General features: G+C 35.3%; 1 protein-coding gene and 1 pseudogene across 3 annotated transcripts; both read right to left on the bottom strand.

Annotated features, from left to right (window-relative positions):
* Window positions 1-10365: 10365 nt before the first annotated feature.
* LOC142542873 (DEAD-box ATP-dependent RNA helicase 8-like) lies at window positions 10366-15137 on the bottom strand. Of its 3 annotated transcripts, none has more exons than XM_075649754.1 (10): window positions 14758-15137; window positions 14412-14472; window positions 13197-13431; window positions 12247-12485; window positions 11798-12049; window positions 11535-11715; window positions 11311-11399; window positions 11128-11201; window positions 10877-10977; window positions 10366-10770 (listed from the first exon to the last, which is right to left on the bottom strand). In XM_075649754.1, exons 1-9 carry the CDS (start codon window positions 15009-15011, stop codon window positions 10899-10901), a joined length of 1464 nt encoding a protein of 487 aa, XP_075505869.1. In that variant the 5' UTR covers window positions 15012-15137; the 3' UTR covers window positions 10366-10770; window positions 10877-10898. The 3 variants fall into 3 exon arrangements, with proteins under 3 accessions (XP_075505869.1, XP_075505868.1, XP_075505870.1); XM_075649753.1 differs by having other exon boundaries at window positions 10881-10977; XM_075649755.1 differs by having other exon boundaries at window positions 10366-10704; window positions 10881-10977.
* Window positions 15138-17131: 1994 nt separating this feature from the next.
* On the bottom strand, window positions 17132-20003 carry LOC142541507 (LIM domain-containing protein WLIM2b-like; annotated as a pseudogene).
* Between the last annotated feature and the right edge of the window lie 710 nt (window positions 20004-20713).

Below are 20713 nucleotides of genomic sequence, written 5' to 3'. Positions count from 1 at the left end.
CCCCAGCCCAAGGCTCCGTACATTGGTTCTTAAAAAGCCTAGGGCACTACACCCTGGCTCGGGGAACCACACCTCGACCATTCCCAAGTCCCGGGACATGCTCTCCGGTACAGGATTGACACACCCTAATTATTCTTAACTCGGCAGGATCTACACTGTGGACATTCGTTCATTATGAAAACATGGTTTATTATCTCAATTGTCTATTAAGAAATCCCGGTCAGTTCTCAACACTTCAAATATTTTCTGGTTATCTGCATAAAAACAACTATGTTACCCGGGTCTTTGAAGAAAAATCAAACACCATCAAAGAAAAAAGAACTTTTCATTAATAAAAGCTCGGAGGCTGAAGATTACAAGACGAAAGAAAAAAAATGAAAAGAGTACAATCCTAGTCTATATCTATGTGTTCGAACCCTAGCTGGTCTTCTCGGGTTTTCTCCTCCTCCTCCTCACCCTCCTTGGGAAGGGATGCAATAGCCAGGCCAAAATCAGGAAAGTTTACCTTATCTGTGGGCAAGAGTCCGGCTTCCTCAAATTGTTCCAGACATTTATCAAAGTCGGTCTGAAAAAGAGGATATGCCTTATCTACCATGGCCTTCTTGAACTCGGGAGATTGGAGGAAGAAAGCCTGCCACTTGTCCTTATTATATTCAACCAGGGCCAGGGCGCTCTCGGCCCTCTCTGCCCGATATAATTGCACCTCTGCCTGTTCGGAAAGGGCATGGATCCTCGATTCCGAGACAGACAGAAAGCACTTCCTCCTCGTGAGTGGCTCGAGCCCGGGATAATTCCTCTTCCAGCCTCTCCTGAGTATCTTGGAAATGCCGGGCTCGTTTGCCAGAAACAGTGGCAGCCCCCGCGACCTCCTCGAAGGCCGAGATCAGCAGGTGAGCAGCCTGTTCAAAAACAAAGTCTGCGAGAATAAACAATAATCAGAGCAAGAAAAGAATAACGAGAAAACTTACCGCCAAGAGCTTATTCGAGCCCTCAAAAAGTTTGGCCGAGGCTCGGGAATTCTTCAAACGGGACTCCTCATCAGGAGTAAGGAGTTGTTTGAGAATCTTGAGCCCCCTTGCCGAGGATCCCTCCTCAAGAATGTTGATTCGGGGAGGCTGCTCGAGGAGGGGAGGCTCCAATTCTGCTTGTTCCACCGCCTCCTCGGCCCGTTTCTTCTCAGCAGCGGCTTTCCGGGCTGCCAGTTTTTTCTCTTTTGCCGTCTTCTCGGCCGCCCATTTCTTGGCAAAAGCCTCCTGCATTTTCGAGTTAACTGCACAAAACAAGGGACAGTTAAATGACAGTCGGTAAATATTAACAAGTTTTGAAAATAATATGCAGATGTTGAGAATTACCAGGTTGAGCGCCCGAGTCAGCAACCTCGTCAATCACCCGGTCTAGAGGGTCCTCAGCCCGAGCACTCAATCCGTAGGCAATCAAGTTCTCATTTGTAATAAGAACAGAGGAGGAGAATTTCTTGCCCTCCATCAAATATTAGCTTCGGGTATAAAATTCTTCGAATTTATAAGCACTAGGAAGGGCAGGTTGTGGAGGAAGGGAAGGAAGAAACTCGGTTAAACAGGAAAGAAGACCCGGGGAGGCTGTTGGTTGGGTTGTTGCCGGGAGGGGGGGGGGTGACCGAGTCGCTTGAGAGGAACTTTGACCCACCTCCCGGCTATCCTCGACCAGAATCTGCTTCGGGCTTGTGACAGCCTTTCGTTTCCTCTGGGTCAGAGGGACATGATCCTCAGAATCCTCCCGGGATTCATCTCGGGTGGCCTCCTTCTCTCGTTGGGCCTCGACCCGAGCCAATTCTGCTTGTTCCACCGCCTCCTCGGCCCGTTTCTTCTCAGCAGCGGCTTTCCGGGCTGCCAGTTTTTTCTCTTTTGCCGTCTTCTCGGCCGCCCATTTCTTGGCAAAAGCCTCCTGCATTTTCGAGTTATCTGCACAAAACAAGGGACATTTAAATGACAGTCGGTAAATATTAACAAGTTTTGAAAATAATATGCAGATGTTGAGAATTACCAGGTTGAGCGCCCGAGTCAGCAACCTCGTCAATCACCCGGTCTAGAGGGTCCTCAGCCCGAGCACTCAATCCGTAGGCAAACAAGTTCTCATTTGTAATAAGAACAGAGGAGGAGAATTTCTTGCCCTCCATCAAATATTAGCTTCGGGTATAAAATTCTTCGAATTTATAAGCACTAGAAAGGGCAGGTTGTGGAGGAAGGGAAGGAAGAAACCCGGTTAAACAGGAAAGAAGACCCGGGAGTTGAATATAAAAGAATCTTCCTTTCCACCCCTTCTGGGAAGAAGAAATGTCATCAAGGAATCGGGAATTGAGACGGGCGGTTAAGGAAAAGGCATTGTCTCCAAGCCTACAAGTGAAAAAGTAGTGGAGGATAATGGGGTTGATGATAAGATTATTCATCCTAAAAAGAACGTAGGCCGAGGCCATGATCCTAACAGAGTTGGGATGAAGTTGATTAATAGGCACGCCGAAAAACTTGGCGACCTGAGTATAGAAAAGAGGGACATGGAATCGTAGACCATTTCTAATTTGATCCCGGAAAAAGGTAGTATAGCCCGGGGGAGGGTTGTCTGCCCTGTCAGAAGCCCCGGGAATTATGATAGAGTAGGAGGAAGGAATAGACCCCATAGTTCTGAGTTCCTCGTCCGCCCCCGAGCGTAAAGAACTGTTCATTGAAGAGAACCAAGGAACTCCCGGGGTCTCCGTGGAAGGGTGGTCAGAAGCCCGGGCTTTGCCCTTACCCTTGTCCTTTTTAGGGACGCGGGAGGTGCCCGAGGAGGAGGGTTTTGAGAAGGAAGGTTCTGAAGAGGAGGGTTTGGTTTGAAAAGTTTTTGATTTTTTAGAAGTTTGGTTAAGAAGGCGACGGCGATGGGGAGATGAGGAGGAGTCGGAGCGCATCGTGGTGGACTCGTCACTAGGCAAGCCTCGCGCATTCGCTCCCAACGTAGAAGAGGTGGAATTCGACATGTTAAAAGGATATTGAAGGAAGAAAACTTACGATTTTAAAAAGAAATGGGTGGTTGCAGCGGCAGAAGTTCACCGGAGATGGAGGAGTTTGCGCGGAGGAGCTTCGAGGAAAAATTTTGCAAGGGCTTCATCGAGGTTTTGAATTTGTAAGTGATTTTTCGAAAATAGGAGGTCTAATATATATAGGGGGAGATCTCGGCCGTTGATCTAAGTACACGTGTATGATCAAGATGTGCCTTGTACATTGTACCGGGCATATGAAAGGACGTGCACGAATATCAATGTGTCAGACTTATCGGATTCTCGGAATACGAAACGATTTTCGGCGGGAATTTAATGTTAACGCATGCGTCATAAAGATATCCCTTGGACTTCCCGAGAATACTAAAAGACAGAATATCCAAGCCCGTGCGATGCAAGGTCCCGACATGTTATCTTAAGCACGGGTAGTATCAAACCCCGATATCTTATCCATCTATGGGATATTTGAAGCCTTCGATGTACACTCTGAATTATGTTCCTACAAAAGAACAAGTATGACTGATCGGGACAGCGAGTCAAGCTCTAGCCCGACTATTTTAGGGATGGGTGGTGATACCCCCATAAGGATCTGGGTCATCATTAACCCGGTTTGTTACTTGGATAGCCCAGATCATAGCCAATGTGCCGGTTACTTTCCTAAAGACCCGGACAAATCTTCTCTTCCCGGGCACTGCGGCTCTTCCCGGGCAATCATCATCATAAGCCCGGGCCTTCCACCAACCACCCGGGTACTCTACTACCCGGGTCACCTCGAAACTTGTACCATACTCAAGTGTGATGGATACAGGCCGTCTATTCTGTCAGAACCACTTGGGTTTGGAGTGTCCTAGAAGTCATCAGAAGCTAGAGTATGGGCAGCCGACTTGCCAAACTTAGTAGGTGGCGTTGGAATCGAGGTATCTACCCCATTTTTTACTATAAATAGCAGGTATTAACGTCATTTAATGATCCTGAATCCTTGAACTTTCAAGCACTAACATATTTTCTCTCAAATATTGATTGTGTTCATCTGAAAACCTGCTAACTTTATCAACGGAGTGGCCATACCGGACACCCCTCCGGCGCCCATTCACGAGTTCTTTTCATTGTTTGCAGGTGCTATCACAGCCATTATCTTCACTCAAAATTCTCAAACACTATAAATTTTTGATTTGATACGTTGGAGCTCCTTACCCGGCTTATCTATTTCAACGCGATCACATCATAAACATATACACGTGTGTGTGTGTGTATATATATATATATATATAGACATGTATATATATATATACACACACACACACGGTTTTGATATCATGCACAGCTATCGTGCACACCTTTGTGAGCACCGGTGATATGTCATTCACCCATTGGATGCACAATTTTTCTATATTTCATCACATCCAATGGGTGAATGACACATCATCGGTGCTCAAAAAGGTATGCACGGTAGGTGTGCAGAATATCAAAACTATATATATGTGTGTGTGTGTATGTGTGCATATATTATCTTAGCTTGCAAGAGGATCATATGTTATCAAGGGCTCTGAGACTTGCCCATTCTACTAAATTTATTCCTACCATTTTTAAATTCAAAACCTTACTTTAATTATAGTTTTGCGTTAAAATAATGCATTTTTTCCCATCAAATACAAAACTATTATTCAATCCATTGCTTCAAGTTCAATTTATTTAAATAATAGACTCGTATTAACTAAGTTCTATAGTAAATTAAAACCACATATAAATAAAATTAATAATTGATAAAAAACTTAAAGCACAACTTAAAATCTTTAAAACGTAAAAATTTCAATCATCAATGTTCGATTGTTCTTCTAGCGATTATTGCACGAAAAAAATTTCATAACACGTCATCATAAAAAACTGATATTGTATTCAAATTATTCGTATAAAATAATTTTATATGTTAAATTTCATGCCATCATTTCTTGTCGATGACCAACTTTTTTTATATCTTAATATAAGGGTGAAAGAACTCGAACTTAGCAATTATAAAAAAGAAACCAAATGAGATCATTGGAAATAAAGCCCCGTCATGTTATGATCAACTTTTGAACTCATAAACAAATATGAGTACAGATGAAATGACGCTCACTTATTGGGCATGATGGAACATAGAAAAATTGTATATACAATAAGTGAATGTCACTTCATTGGTACTCACATAAACGTACACGATATATATATGCCACAAGCCTCCTTGATCAGTAGATTAACAAAAAGGCCTAATGCATTGAGAAAAAAAGCCACAATATTAATCTTTTTGGAGGAGAGGGACCAAAATTTGTCACACTAAATCACCCAAAAAACAAGTGGTCGCACCACCAGAGTTGCTTAATGTGCACACAATAAATACAAATAGTTCACCACTGTCGGGACATTAAATCCATGCTATATTATGTCTAAAAAATATTAATTCGTATAATGTCGATGAATTTTAAATTAAAAATACAAAAAATAAATATTGCTACTCAAATAATCTCATAAAAATTCGATGTTTTTTCAATCCGCCAGACCGTATTTCGTTGTGCTTCCCTCTTTCTGAGCCCATATAATTAATTTCAAATCGAATTGGGATTAATTTGTTTCGAAAATAAAATAATAGATCTTTTAACATTATTTTGAGTTAATTATATTTATTAAACAATGCTAATTTCACACTAGTTTTTCTTTTTTAAAAAAAAAAAAACTCATTATGTTGAACGTGGGAATTTAAATATGTTTGAAAATTAATACTGGTTCCCTTTAAATCCAAGGACATACTTACCATTAATAGTTTTCCATTGCAACTCTCCCAATTCTTTAATGAAAAATCTCATGCAATTGCAATCCTAATTATAGGTGTTGTCTATGTTGTCGTACAAACTAATTAAGATACATATTATTGGCGTATGTTAATTATAGTGACACAAAAATTTCATAGTGAAAAATATGTATGATCTTCGTATAATTTATTTTTTCAGGTACAATAATTATTTTTATTGGAAGAGGGATCGAACTGTGGTACTTGAGCTTCTGTACGATTTAAAAAAATCGAGTTACACCGTTACCACCAGCTATAATTTTTGATAAAGTAGCAAACGCTCAGTTTTACAATTGATATCAGAGCCAACATCACGAGTTCGATTCTAATTGATTGCAAGTATCACAATTTTTGTGAGGAAGATTGTTGGGTGCACTAATTGTCTTTGTTGGAAGAACGATTGAACCGTTGTGTTTTAGCTGTTTTACGATTTACAAGATCTTAGTCATACCGTTACTGTGACAAACCAGTCCACTTTTGATATTGTCTCATTTTCCCGGGCCCTCACGGGTTTAAAACGTGTCGCAACGTGCGGCGTCCACACGCACAAGCTCTGATACCAAATAGGCCGTGAAGGCCCTTAGGTGAAATCTCACATCGCCAAACCACGGGAGAGATGATGAGTATTTAAATGAGTGTGTGCAACCCCTTGTGACGCGTTTTAAACCCGTGATGCTCCGAGCCAAAGCGGATAATATCACAATTGGGCTGTATTGTTGCATTTGGTATCAGAGCGACCCTGCGTCGGTTTGGGATGGTGAGGTAAACCACAACGAGGACGCTGAGTCCCAAAAGATGGGGTGAAGACCCTTATGTGAAATCTCACATCATCAAACCACATGAGAGATGCTGGACATTTAAATAAGTGTATAGCAATCCTTTGTGACGCATTTTAAAGCCGTGAGACCCCAGTTCGAAGACAATATCACAAGTGGATCGGGCCGTTACATTTAGTATCAGAGCCAATGTGTGTTGACGCCGCACATTGTGAGACATTTTAAAGCCGTGAGGTCCTGGATCAAAGCGGACAATATCACAAGTGGGCCGAGACTTTACATTTGGTATCATAGCCATTGTGTGTGGATGTCGCACGTTATGACGTGTTTTAAACCCATGAGGTCCCGTGCTAAAGCAGACATTATCAAATGTGGGCTGGACCGTTGCATTTGGTATCAAAGTCACTGTGTGTGGACGCCGTACGTTGTGACATGTTTTAAAGCCGTGAGGCCTCGTGCCAAAGCGGATAATTTCACAAATAGAGTGTGTCATTACGATTATTATTTGATATAATTTTTTGTAAAATGATAAACGTTAAATCCTACATGTATATATATTTATAATATTATACTCAAATACTGTCACATAAAATATCGCAATAAAGATAACGTGATTGGTGGGTAGAAAGAACAACTATTTTCGTAATGAGAATCGTTCCATCAAAAGAAAGCAATAATTAGAAGGTTGTTGGTCTCACAATCAAATTTACCATGCACTAATTAATCAGTCAAATCATAACTCACGTAAAAATAGAAAATAATAATCGTAATGTAATATTTTTTTTAAAGAGAAAGTAAGAATTAAACCCAGCAACTGACCATTATTCTTTTCTATCAGCGGATCATGACACAAACTATGTTAATGTTTCATAAAAAAAATATAGAACAAATTATTATTTTTTTCCAAATGAAATTGCAATGTGTGGTGATGATTATCTTTCGAAAGTCATTTCTTGATAGTAAAAGTTGCTGAAATTATAAATTAAGTTTGCCAAATTAATTGTACTAACTGATGTAATCGAACACCTATTTTCATTAAAAACATTGAAAGGGGTAATAGTAATAATTCTTATTTTCTAGCTAAATAGTTAATTTGAGGTGAGGAACTGAACATGATATTAGTCAAGTCATAACCTAATATTCAATTTGAAATGTACTCTAAAATCTGACAATCATTTTTCAACCATTTCGCCAATAAAAAAGGGAAACTGTCAAGCAAGTTTTAAGCCAAATATACGAAGTTTTCGAAGAGAAAATGGACAAATTATATTTTTGCTCATGTATATTATGCTTCACTGTGATTTTAGTCATCTATGTTATCAAAATTTAATTTTAATCATATATATTCTAATTTTTATAACTTTCGCTTTTTTTTTAATCGAAATGCTGATTTGATGCTACACACATCAGCATCATATTGTTGCTATGTCAAAAGAAAAGACAGTGAACTAAAATTGAAATTATATAGATGATCAAAAATCGCAAAGATGTAGATATACAACATAAAAAATATAATTTTCATGAGAAAGAACTCATATTTGTTAAAGGGTTTCAGGAGCAACAACTTATACTATTTTGCAAAAATTTACAAATAAAATTTGAATATTGTTTAAACATTGAAAGTTACTTGTATCTTGTATGTAAGATCACTTTGTATTTCTTTAGGTCACATGATGTCAATTGTTATTTATATTCATAAAATAATAAAGAGAAAGGTACACAATCGGACAATTTTTGGTCCATAATCCATCATGCCAACTAATGCACATTCTGCCTTAAAATTTCCGAAAATTTTATTATTAATAATTATTAATTTTTTTCTTAATAATCACACTTTTTAATCTAAATTACCAAGAAATTTGTAAAACGCCGAGACAAAGTCATTCATTCATTTTTCTGAAAATTAATTTTTACTGTTAACTCAATAAACTTAAAATGATTAAAAGCTATGGCCATGGAATTTTTTTTTAAAAAAAATAATAAAAGAAAAAAGAAAAAAACCAATCACGTGATAAAAAAATATATGCATTAGTTTTGTAAAATTTTAATGATGCTCATTTGTACACTTGCATTAGGTTTAATCAAAGGATTACATCCAAATTATTAGGCTCCATTTCGATTGGAAAATCTGATTTCAAATTATGAATTTGAAAAAGCATAGATTCAAATTGGATTAAGAATTTGAAATCCATCGTTGTTATTAAGAATTAACTAAGAACTATAGCCAAACAATTTTCTTAGAAATTAAACATGCAACCTGAGCAGGCATATTTGCAAGATTTGAAATCATTCCAACTGCAACCGTCCAAATGCAACCTCACGTCGCCAAATGGATCAAAATAAATTCGAATTGGACTCAGATCCAATTCGATTTTTTAGAATCTTTACTAGATAAAAAGAATATAAACAAGTTATTTAAGAATAGTTTTGTGTTGACTAATAAAATGTAAATGTGAAAAACATCATTGCTAATTTGAAATATATAAAAGAACATAATTATCAATAATATTTTGAAGAAATATTATTTTTAAAAAAAAATGCATTGGTTGAGAATTTTGATATTAAGATGGAAGCTTCTAAAGAAACAATTTGTGAGCTTTCCCATCTGAACATATACACCTGTTGGAATAATTGCTATTCAGATTTCTCCCTTAGAGGCCCAATAAAAAGGTCCAGTGAGTAGTGGTCGGCCCAGCGTAGCGAAGCCCAATTTAGACTCTTCAAGCCCAACTTTATTCTTCCTGCTTCTGCGGCATCTTCCCTCTCTTCCTTCTCTCGTGGTTCTACTTTTAAAATCATAAATCCTTCTAAAGGAAAGAAAAGAGAGAACCTAGAAATGGAAACAAAATATCATGAAGGTTTTTGGCAGAGATAAAATCCCTCTGGATGTGAATGTTATGTTTTCCAATTTTTTTTTAATATCCTTCTTATTTGGAAGAGGCTGGATTTTAAGGCAAAAACTTGTATGAGACGGTCTCACATGTCGTATTTATGAGACATATATCTTATTTGGGTCATCCATGAAAAAATATTACTTTTTTTTATAAGAGTATTACTTTTTATTGTGAATATCGGTAGGGTTGACCCGTCTCACAGATAAAGATTCGTGAGAACGTCTCACAAGAGAACTACTCGAATTTTAAATCATGGATTTATAATTTCATTTTGGTTTTGGACGGAAAAGTTAAAATATTATTTAAGAATTGGATTTGACAATTAAAAGTAATATTATTCAATATAAAAAAAAATCTATAACACATTTTTATTTAAAATATCTTGTTTATCAACAACATTTATGCAAATATTCATATATTGTGAGATGAAACAAATGGAATAAAATATTTTTAAAAAATAACAAGAAAAAACCATAGTATTATTCAATATTTTTTAAGAATTAGAAAAAATTAAAGTTCTGCATGAAGTTTTGACCAAAGTTTCATAAATTAGACTTCTAATATTAAAAATAAGGTTTTTACTAACTTATATAAATTTTGAAGTATAAAAATATTTTATTGATTTTTTCTGTCAAAATAATAAAATGCGAAGTAATTGTGAATGATTTTAAGATTATCATATTTTATCACATTTGAAAACAATTTAAAATTTATGAAATAGACATACAAAATTAATATTAATAATAATATTTTAGTTTGGAAGTTCGACAGAGTTCTTACACACCCAATGGTTGCCCAAAGATTTATGAATGAAATAGTTTTATAGTAGAAAGAGGAAAAAACACGAAACCCACTCAATCTTAGAATCCGTCCCCATAATCATAATCCATTCAAGATTATTCCAACTGTTAGTTACAATCTGAATAACGATACAATTAAGAACTACGTCAGAAAAACCTACTCAAACTTTTGCTGATAAGGAAAACACATTATAGCAAGAGAATACAAGTAAAGTCGTAAGTAACAGCTTCACATAATTAAAAGAAAAACTATCAAAAAAACATGAACATCTCGCAACGAACACATTGGATGCAGTGATGGAGAAAACCCCAGATTTTTGGTTACTCGTGCTTTCAAAAAATAAAGCAGTGTCCCAATTACCCAAGTCATTCAGATATCCAAGCCTCCAAGCAGGAACTGAACCGTCAGTTGCACAAAAAAATAATCAAGAACATGGAAACCCCTCAATCTTTATTTGGTATCCTAAGAACATACATGAAAAATTAGATAAGAGAGACAGAAGTCTTGATAGAACCACATTGACAGACTAGGAAACATTACACATCTTTATAGCAAATGCTTGAGGAACTCACCACGATATGGTTCAGGTATCACTGACAGTAGACAGCTTGATCAATAAAAGGGGGAATTTGTTTTATTTCTGTACCAAGATCCTGCTCAATCCTGTACCTGAAAGAAAGGGGAAGCCAAGCAGAAAAGAAAAAGGAGAATGGTACAAAAATTTAGTCTTACTATCAATGCGGTGAACTTGTTTCGAGTGCAAAGCAAAACAGAGAAATCAAGCAAAAGCTGTTTTAGGGAGAAAGATAAGACACATACAATTTGAAGCGGTCTTCATAAGTGATCAAATTGACAGCCAATCCGAGATGCCCAAATCTCCCCGAGCGACCCACCTAAACAAGTAGACATACCAACATTAATTCACTATATCAACTTCCGGTCTTTGATCAAGTCCCAATTTTTCTTTGATGAGTTGTTTCTTCAAAAGTTAATTCCACATACCCTGTGCAGATAAGTTTCTGAATTCTTAGGGAAATCAAAATTGATGACAACGTTGACAGCTTGTATATCTATTCCTCTCGTAAACAAATCTGTATAATACACGAAAGTAAATCTTGATACTGCCAAACATTGTGTTTATATACTATTGTCGTTCCGTTACATTTATGTAACTCACTTTGAACAATAGAATTTCATCAAGGCAGATCAAAAAATCAGTAGTATACCAGTGCAAACAAGATTCCTGCAAGCACCATTTCGGAAGTCATGAAATACCCTGTTACGATGATCTTGCAGCATCTTAGCATGAATATAGAAGCAAGAATAACCCAACTCAGTGATTTTCTTCGCTAGCAACTCCACTCGATTCACAGAATTGCAAAAGATTATTGACTGGTTAATTTGCAGCTGTAAAGAGTAAAAAAGTATTACACATTTCCCAAAAAGAAGAAGGCTGCCATAATCAAGACTTGAGAAGTTATAATCAAACCTTAGAAAAAAGTGTATTCAGGCAATGAACTTTCTGTCTTTCTTCTACGAAAGCATAATACTGGGTAATACCTTTGAGTGTGAGTTCGTCCATTAAATTAATGACATAAGGTTTATGCAAATATCTGTCTTTAAAATCTTTCACGGTCACCGGGAATGTTGCTGAATACATCAAAATTTGCCGATTCCGAGGAAGAAAATTTATCAGCCGCTCTATGGAAGGTTGAAATTCAGGAGACAAAAGCTTATCCGCCTGAAACATTGAATCCAAATGATATTTAAAGCTAGCATATTTTAAAAACCAGAATAAACAAAGGAGATAGTCGCAATAATTTTGAAACTCTGGTTTGGGAGATACATTGAGAATGATACAAAAGCACCAGAAGTCTACACTAGAGAAATACTAATATTAAATAGCCAAAATGGGGGAAAGAGTAAGAAGACACGAACCTCATCCATAACAAGCATTAAACAATCTTTCAGAATGCATATCCCTTTATTGCTGAGATCAACTATCCTTCCAGGAGTTCCAACCAGTAAATGGACAGGTTGATACAACCTCATGATATCATCCTTCAGACTGGTTCCTCCTGTGGTCACCATCACTTGAATTTCCAAGTGCTTTCCCAGTTCCTTACAGACTTGAGATGTCTGAAGTGCTAATTCTCTAGTTGGTACTAATAGAACAGCTGCATTCATCAGTAAAAACACACAATTAGATGCTTAAAATATGGACATGACAGAGCAGTTAACTGCATCAGAGTTAATTGATGAATTTTCACAATTGATGATGAATCCGGTAAATTCAGATTGATTATCTGAGTAAGCATCTTACTATTGACTTTTTTAGTAGATTCAAATTGTTTATCATTAAATCAAAATTTGGTTAAATTTTGAATTAGGTTCATAACTTTCGAATTGATATTGAATCCGGTAAGAGTGAGCAGCAAGTCTTGACCTACAACTCATATGATCTTTATTTTGACTCGAATTCTGTATTCCTCCCTAGGAATAATCAAAAATTCAATTTATAATAGACTAAACAAGTTCACAGCAAGTTTCATACAATATACTAGTTTATGAGAAAATTGCAATATTTCCTCAAACCATACTGGATTGAAAAGGCAGACTTAATGCTCATTTACTCAAAGATTCACTAGTTTTGAGGTATTTTAATAAAGCGACGGAAATTTCTCACACAAATCACAGCAGCAAACACTTTCAAAGGTTAAAACGAGAGATTGACCATACTTATTTTCATACACAGGTTAAAAAGAGAGATTGACAATATTTATTTTCATACAACTTTTTGAACGGCTACCCATATGAACAACAAAGAAATTTTTTGTACAACTGGATAAATAGTTCTTTCGACCAAATAATAACAGGTGCATGGATACCTTGAATGACATTGTTATCCGGATCAATTTTTTCTAATACGGGAATGCAGAATGCAGCAGTTTTCCCAGTACCATTTTTAGCACGGGCAAGGATGTCGCTACCAGTAAGAGCAATAGGGATACTCTCTTCCTGGATGGGAGAAGGCCTCTCGAACCCCTTCTCGTATATTCCCATCAACAGTTCACGTTTCAGAAAGTAATCCTCAAACTCGTTTCCTTTTGTTGCAGTTACATCCTGTATGGAAGAAAGCATATTGGGTAATGCAACAAAAACACAAGCCAGAGAAACCAGCTTTTTTCGTTGGATGATTTAATTAAGAAAAAATATGCATATTAAGAGGGGAAAAAAAGGAGGATGAATGGATGATCTCATTTTAACCTGCCACACGGGCTTTTATATTCCACGTGTCCGCATGGGCATTTATATTCCGCGTGTCCAATACAATGCATGTATATATCTACGTGCCATTAAATGTGCATGCGCCTTGTATATGAGGCATGTGTGTGTGTTTCCATTCTACTACAATGGAAGCTTAACAGAAAGTGTGACGAAGGAATTATCGTGCAGCAATCAGTTGGAGCAAAATTGTGCGTCAGGGCCATGTCGAAAATGAGGAAAGACAAAGGTAACATGAACTTCCATCATTCTCAAGATCATAACCACCACCCTATTGCAGATGAGAAATAGAAGTGGCAAATCTTATTACTAGTGCAGTTATACGCAAGCAATCAACTGTTAGTGATATCAGATGACAATGCTGGTGGCCTAAGCACATATAGAGAGAAAAAGCAGGAAATTGAAGAAAGAGAGAGTTTATATACCAGCCTTGATCATGAATGCCCAAGATTTCTATATTGATTGAAATTTATCATAACCAAATATGTGATTCGATCCCTCTTCGTTTTTTATGTCACAAATTCTTAACTTGGAAACAGTAAAATCGCTAAATATTATTTCCCTGTCTAGAATAAATGTCTGCTAGTTGTACTAACGAGGATAACAAAAGTTTCACTTCCTTGCTATATTTACATTCTAATAGCAGTCGAAACTTCTGATATGACACCGAAAACCCCTTCTTTTTGCTGTCAAGTACTCCACCAGATAAGTACTTGACCAACTTATCTCGGTTAGTAAGACAAAAAACATAAGGCTATCAAAAGAACGTAAGCAACAACTCCCAACCATAACTAGTAACGTTCACCTTACAGGCTTACCTCAGTCTTATACCGGGTATCAGGTGGCGGAATCATCAATTGAGCCTTCCAATCTCGTGAACTAAATGGCACGACCAAAGTATAGAAAAGTAAGTTTTCGAGCACATTCGAGAACAAAAAAATGGTAGAAACAAATATTCTCGATCTCTTCGATTTTAAGAGAAGTGCAAACTTGTCTTTTCGGTAGTAGAAGTGAAGCTCGTTAGGTAAGAAAAGTAAAAACAATAATAACTAAAAGTAAATTATGTGAATTTAATGATCCCGTTCTTCGCACAAGCATTATTACAGATATAAAAAAAACTGAAAAAAATACCTCCTAATAGACAATGAAATTGAAGAAACGTACGTGGAACCGATGGCTTCACCCTGAACAGTTTTTTCGATTTCATCAGAAGAATAAGGAACAGTCGAGACACCATGGTTTCGCCTCATCCACTGCTGCGGCTGCTGATTATAACCCGTTCGTTGAGGGTATGGTGGCTGCAGCTGCGAGTAATGCGGGTTCCTGTTCTGAAAAACAGGGTTCGGGTTTAAGGCTCCGCCACCACGGCCATTGCCGATCCCAGGTGGATACCATCCTCGCGTGTTATTGTGATTCATCAGAAATTACACCGATTAACTGACTTTAAAATCTAATCAATTACAAGAAATGAAAAGAATTCACCCTAAAATTTTAAATCGGTTTCCTTTGTAAGAAGATGAATGAATAAACTATCAAGTGAGAAATGTGAGTGAAAATAGAATTACAGAAAATTTATTTAAAAAAGAGCAACCCCTTATATTTTCCTTTAAAAAAAAAAGAAAAAGAAAAAGAACTAGATATATATTATTATTTTAAAAAAATTTGAACTCTGTTTAATAAATTATATCACTAATAATTTCATTTTTAAGGTAAAAAAACATTAAAACACATTATATATTTTGATAGTGGATATAAAATAACTTAGTAAATTTGAAAAGTTATAAAGAGTTTAATATTAATTATGGATCTTATATAAATTTAAACTATATGAACAATGGAAATTCTTGATATTTTAGTTAAATATTACATTTAAACTCATTCATAATGTACTGTAATCTATATATTATTAAAGTAAAATCTATGTAATATTTTAGTAATCAAGGCCACTTTATAAATAAAGATTATAAATATAACACTTTTCTTCTCTAATGTAACAGACCGGCAAGGCAACTTTCTCCCTTTCATTTTATATTCAAAATAACATACATTTATAATTCTCCATTGTCATACATAAATACAATTTGTTCCAAAATTTTAAGGTAATTCCCAAGAAAATTTTTCTTTTCAATTAAAAAAAATTATTTTTTCAGTTCATTTATTGATTTACCTAGTTTAGGGGTGGAGCCACTAGGGTGGGCTCCAGCTTCACTTTTTTATTTTTTTTTAGATTATTAGTTTTTGTTATGATAAGCACTTACCATAGGCCAAAAGTTATAAATGTTAGTTAAGACGCAACTTTATTTCTTTGTACTTGTGGCAGCGCATAGTCACCTACTTGGGTGCTAAGGTGTCGGGTTGTTAGGCCCATGAGTTCGACGAGATGCATTTCTATCTGTTGGTGATGTCTCATATCCCTTAGAAATCAGTCTTATCATTTCTCTACTGTCGGTCTTGTCCCCAGCAAAGACATTATTACCCGTTAAGATCTGGTGTCACTCTTTAGCCTACCAGATCAAGCGGCGCAACATCAGCAGCTTGACGCATGAGAACTTCCAAAGAGGTCATTCATCCCAGTACTACTCTCACGCATACACGGCACACGCTTAACCCAAGAGTTTTGGTTTATTTATTTTCAACTCATGTTATAAAATTGAAAATAGAACAATCCCCATAAATCACACTTTGTTCCCGTTTATTGGTTTATTTATTGTCGTAGGTTCAAAAAATATATGACTTTGAGGTAAAATTCAACAACTCTAAAACTATGTCGGATATTTAGTTGCGATTATTTGAATTGTGAATATTGACATATAATGTACATGAATTTTCGATTTTGATTTTTTTACTCTAAAAATCTATTTTTGCGATTTTGGTAAAAACAATCAATTGATTGAAATATTTGAGAATTATTTACGAAATTTGAAAAATAATTTTGTTGGAAATTTTTAGGATGATTGTATTTTCTAGTTAGGTAACTCAGATAATGAAAAAAATATAAAATTATTTTTAAATCAAAAGAGTAGACTATCGGCAAGTAAGAGACACACCTCAATTACAATATAGAGTTTGATAAAATATCGATTTCAACCAAAATAACCGATTGAACTAAATTAATTTGAAAATTCGGTTTGGTAGGTTCGGTTTTAATTTTTTAAAATATCAATTAGTTCGCTTCGGTTTCAGTTTATAATATGAAACTTCGGTTAACCAAACAAATCGAACTTTTATAAAAAAAATTAATATTATTAAATTTTCAAATAAAAAATATTACAAATTTCTAACAAAAATTTATTTGAAATAAAAATAGACTTAAAAATTGGTTTGGTTCGTTGGATTTTTGTAGCAAAGTTCGGTTTGACGAATTTTTTTTCGTTAATTCGATTTTAAAAAGTTCAGTTTGGTTTATCCGTATGCTCACCCTATTACGCGGAATCAGCTCCAGATACTTTTGAAACTTAAATCCGCCCCTTTTATCAGTTAATTTCTATATCATTTACTCAGTTGAATTCATCATAAACACACATCGAATGTCCTTTAGTTTTACATTATTACAAAGCAATTTTGTGCTGAAATCCAACTAAAATCAACTTCCTCCAAATACATTCATTACGTTAACATACGTGCAAAACTTAAGAAATTAAGCTAAAAACTCCAGCCAAAATAAGACCTACATATCTTGTATAATATTCAAAAAAACATTAATATGTATGCTAACAGTTCAATGAAAGATCAAATCATATATGCATTAATATTACTCCTGAGCGACCGCGGACGAAGGCTCCTCGTGCAGAGGCTGCTGTTCCTGTTCCTGTTCCTGTTCCTGTTCCTGTACCTGTTCCGGCAGCAATGCATTTTTCTTGAGGGAAGTAGTCTTGGTGAGATGAGAGTAGCTTCCCTTCTCCTTGAAGAGCTGGGTGAAGTGGGGCTTGCAGTAGAGGATCCCGTCCAAAGCGGCGTATGATGAAGGTGTGAGGAAGCAGCCTCCATGAGCACATCTGAAGCATGATTTGTGGTAGAATTCTCCTTCCACTGTTACCTGCATGCAGACGTAAATAATAATTCATTTTGAAACTGGGTAATGAGCACATATTTTGTCAACAATATATATAATTTAATTAGTAATATTAATTATTTTTTAATGCCCGAGAAAATCGTTACCTTCTCCAGTGGGTAGACGGTCTTCTTGCATACTGCACATTTTTCTTGTGTGCCTGAGAAAAAAGATGACACTTTACTTGGTGTCCTGTTCTGCAACACACACACACAAACACACGCACACATGTATGTATAAGAAATGGCAAATTAATGAAAGAAAAAAAAAAATCCATCGATCGGTATAAGGTGTGTGGATCGATATATATATAGAATTGTGTTTGAGATGTGTACCAGTTGCTCTCCTTGCTTCCCAGCTGATTAGAAAAAAATGAAATAAAATAAGAGCCCTATTGTGTCAATAATGATAATAATAAATTAGAGGATCACAAGAAAACTTAATTAATTACATGGTGGAACAAGCTTTTTAGAAGTGAAGCTTCCAGTTTCTCTGAAGAGTTGTTCAAAGTGAGGTTTGCAGTATAAGTTCCCATCCACGGCTGAATGAATAGTTGCTCATCTAGGTAATAACCATATTTCAACATAATTAATTAAAAACAAATTTGTTAACTTAATGGACCCGGATCACCTACTGTGCACAGCATCTTGTTGTGCACACAGTTGAAATTTTTTTTTTAATTTGTCTTTTTTTTTTTCCCACTTTTTTCCCTCTCTTTTCTTACTTTGTTTTCCCTCCATTTTTTTTTTCTCTCTTCCAAAAACATTATTTAATAATATCTAGAAATTTTTTAGTAGTTAAAAATTTTAAGCCAAAAAAATATTAATTCTTATATGGTAAAATTGATTTATAATATTTATTCTTATTTAATATAGGCACGATTTGATCATCTTCACCATTCTCTTGAAGTCATGGATTTCAATGAAGATATATCCAATAATGTGATGAATTATTTATTTTTGATGGAAATGTGGTGTTGAATTTTAGTTTTTGATATTGCATGATGGAAATGTTCTAAATTTTAATTTAAGCATTAACATGTTAATAGTTTTATATTGTTAAAAATTTTGCTCATTGGAAAAAAAATTAATAATACTCATCAAATTCGAAAAAAATGATACGATTTTTCACATGTAAAAATTTAATATAGTAATTTTTAATTGAAAAATTATTAATTTAACATAAAAGAATTAAAATGTTTATATTATTTCATATAAAATTGTCTGCTAATGTTTGTGGAAGATGGAAAAAAATGGAGGAAAACGGAAGGAAAACATAAGAGAAAAAGAGAGGGGAAAAAGTGAAAAAAAAAGAAAAATTAAAAAAAAAAAAAGATGCTGTGCACAGTAGGTGATCCGGGTCCTAACTTAATAGGTAATTTTGTGCGATTTATTTTAATGATAAAAATACCACACTATTCACTTTGTCCCTCTCTTGCACATTTTTCTCCTTCCACTCTCCGCTCTTTTTTGTTCAATCACATGATCTCCAACCTTGTTAAGATTGGAACTTGAACTTAACTCAACCCCAAAAGCTAGCTCAAGGGGGGAGGATTGTCCAAGCCAATATATACAACTCCAATGTTATTTATCCAACCGATGTGAGACAATTAACACACCCTTTTCACACCCAAGAATGAGCATCTGGAGCGTGGAGTTTACAAATGACCCAATTATGGGCAGAACATGTGACCCAACTATGGGCATTCCAACACATAACGGTGGAATCTGAGCTCTGATACCATATTAAGAATGGAACTTGGACTTAACTCAACCCAAAAGCTAGCTCAACCCCGCAGCTGCTACCCTCAAAACATTATCCAGCTCTACTTTCAGAAATTTGCAAGTGCTGAAAATTCCACTGAGCTCCTCACACACAAGCTCGAATTTTAGATGAAGGATTGATTAAAAAATAAATAAAATTTGTTTAATCTTTCCTCATCCTTTAAACCAAACATGCTCTTGGAGGATTATTCTAAGGATATGGTCCAATAAATATTCCTAACGCGATCATCTGACTCATTACGAAAAGGTCGTCACCTCACTTGTGGTACGAATATAATAATAAAAAGATATTAAAAAGTAAAAAAAATAATTACCGCGAGACTTCCATTGCAATGACTGCATTTAAAACAAGTCTTATGATAAGCAACTCCGTCTGCAGACATCATCTCAACGAAATGTACAGTCTTATCACATGCCTTGCATTTATGCGTCGTCCCATAACAAGACATTTTTTCTTGATCCCTTCCCTGATTAATTTTTCAGACTAAAATTTACTGTACTTTTTGATATGTTCAGGTAAAACAAAAATAAAGTTTAAGTGCTAATTTTGTGCCATTGGAGACAGAATTTTTAATGTAATTGTTAAGAAGGGAAAGTTAGAGGCTGGAGATTTAAAACCAATTTTATATTAATTAGTGGAGGAGATGAGTTTAGCCTACAACTAAGGATAAGCTGTGGAAGATCGCTAGTTTTGCAAATCACGTTTAATGATGTTTTGAATGAGATATACTGTACGTTGTGAGTGGACCACAAATTACTGAAATTAAAGATCATTCATTAATCGCAGTAAGTGTGATCAGTAAGATAGTCTTTGAATGTATGACACCTCATGATACAAGGAATTCAAGGGTTTTGAAAATAAATATCACAAATTTTATAAATATGTAATTTTTTTAAAAAAAACTTTATAATAAATGAGCAAATGATAAATAAATCAACATCTCAATAGTTAAATGTATGCTCAGTCTCTGTCAAACTTATTCTACAGTCCATGGGTTCATATGAAATTCGGTATAAAACATTGAAAATATGGAACAAATATATGATATTTCAGAACTAAATATTTTAGATATGACATTAATATGTGATTTTAGATACGATTGATGAAAAAATACACATTGAGTTATTATATTCACAAAAATTCATAGCTCTTGTCGCATGTTTATCATTTTATTAGAGTTTCTAATTTAAAAGAATGAAGAACAACTATAAAACCTAAATCGGCCACATCCCCAAAAAATTGCTCCATTTTATTTTATTTTATTGGGGCCATTTAACAGCATAC

This window comes from Primulina tabacum, chromosome 4, assembly GCF_025594145.1.
Source record: "Primulina tabacum isolate GXHZ01 chromosome 4, ASM2559414v2, whole genome shotgun sequence".
Lineage (NCBI taxonomy): Eukaryota > Viridiplantae > Streptophyta > Magnoliopsida > Lamiales > Gesneriaceae > Primulina > Primulina tabacum.
This window is presented reverse-complemented; position numbering and strand designations above follow the sequence as displayed.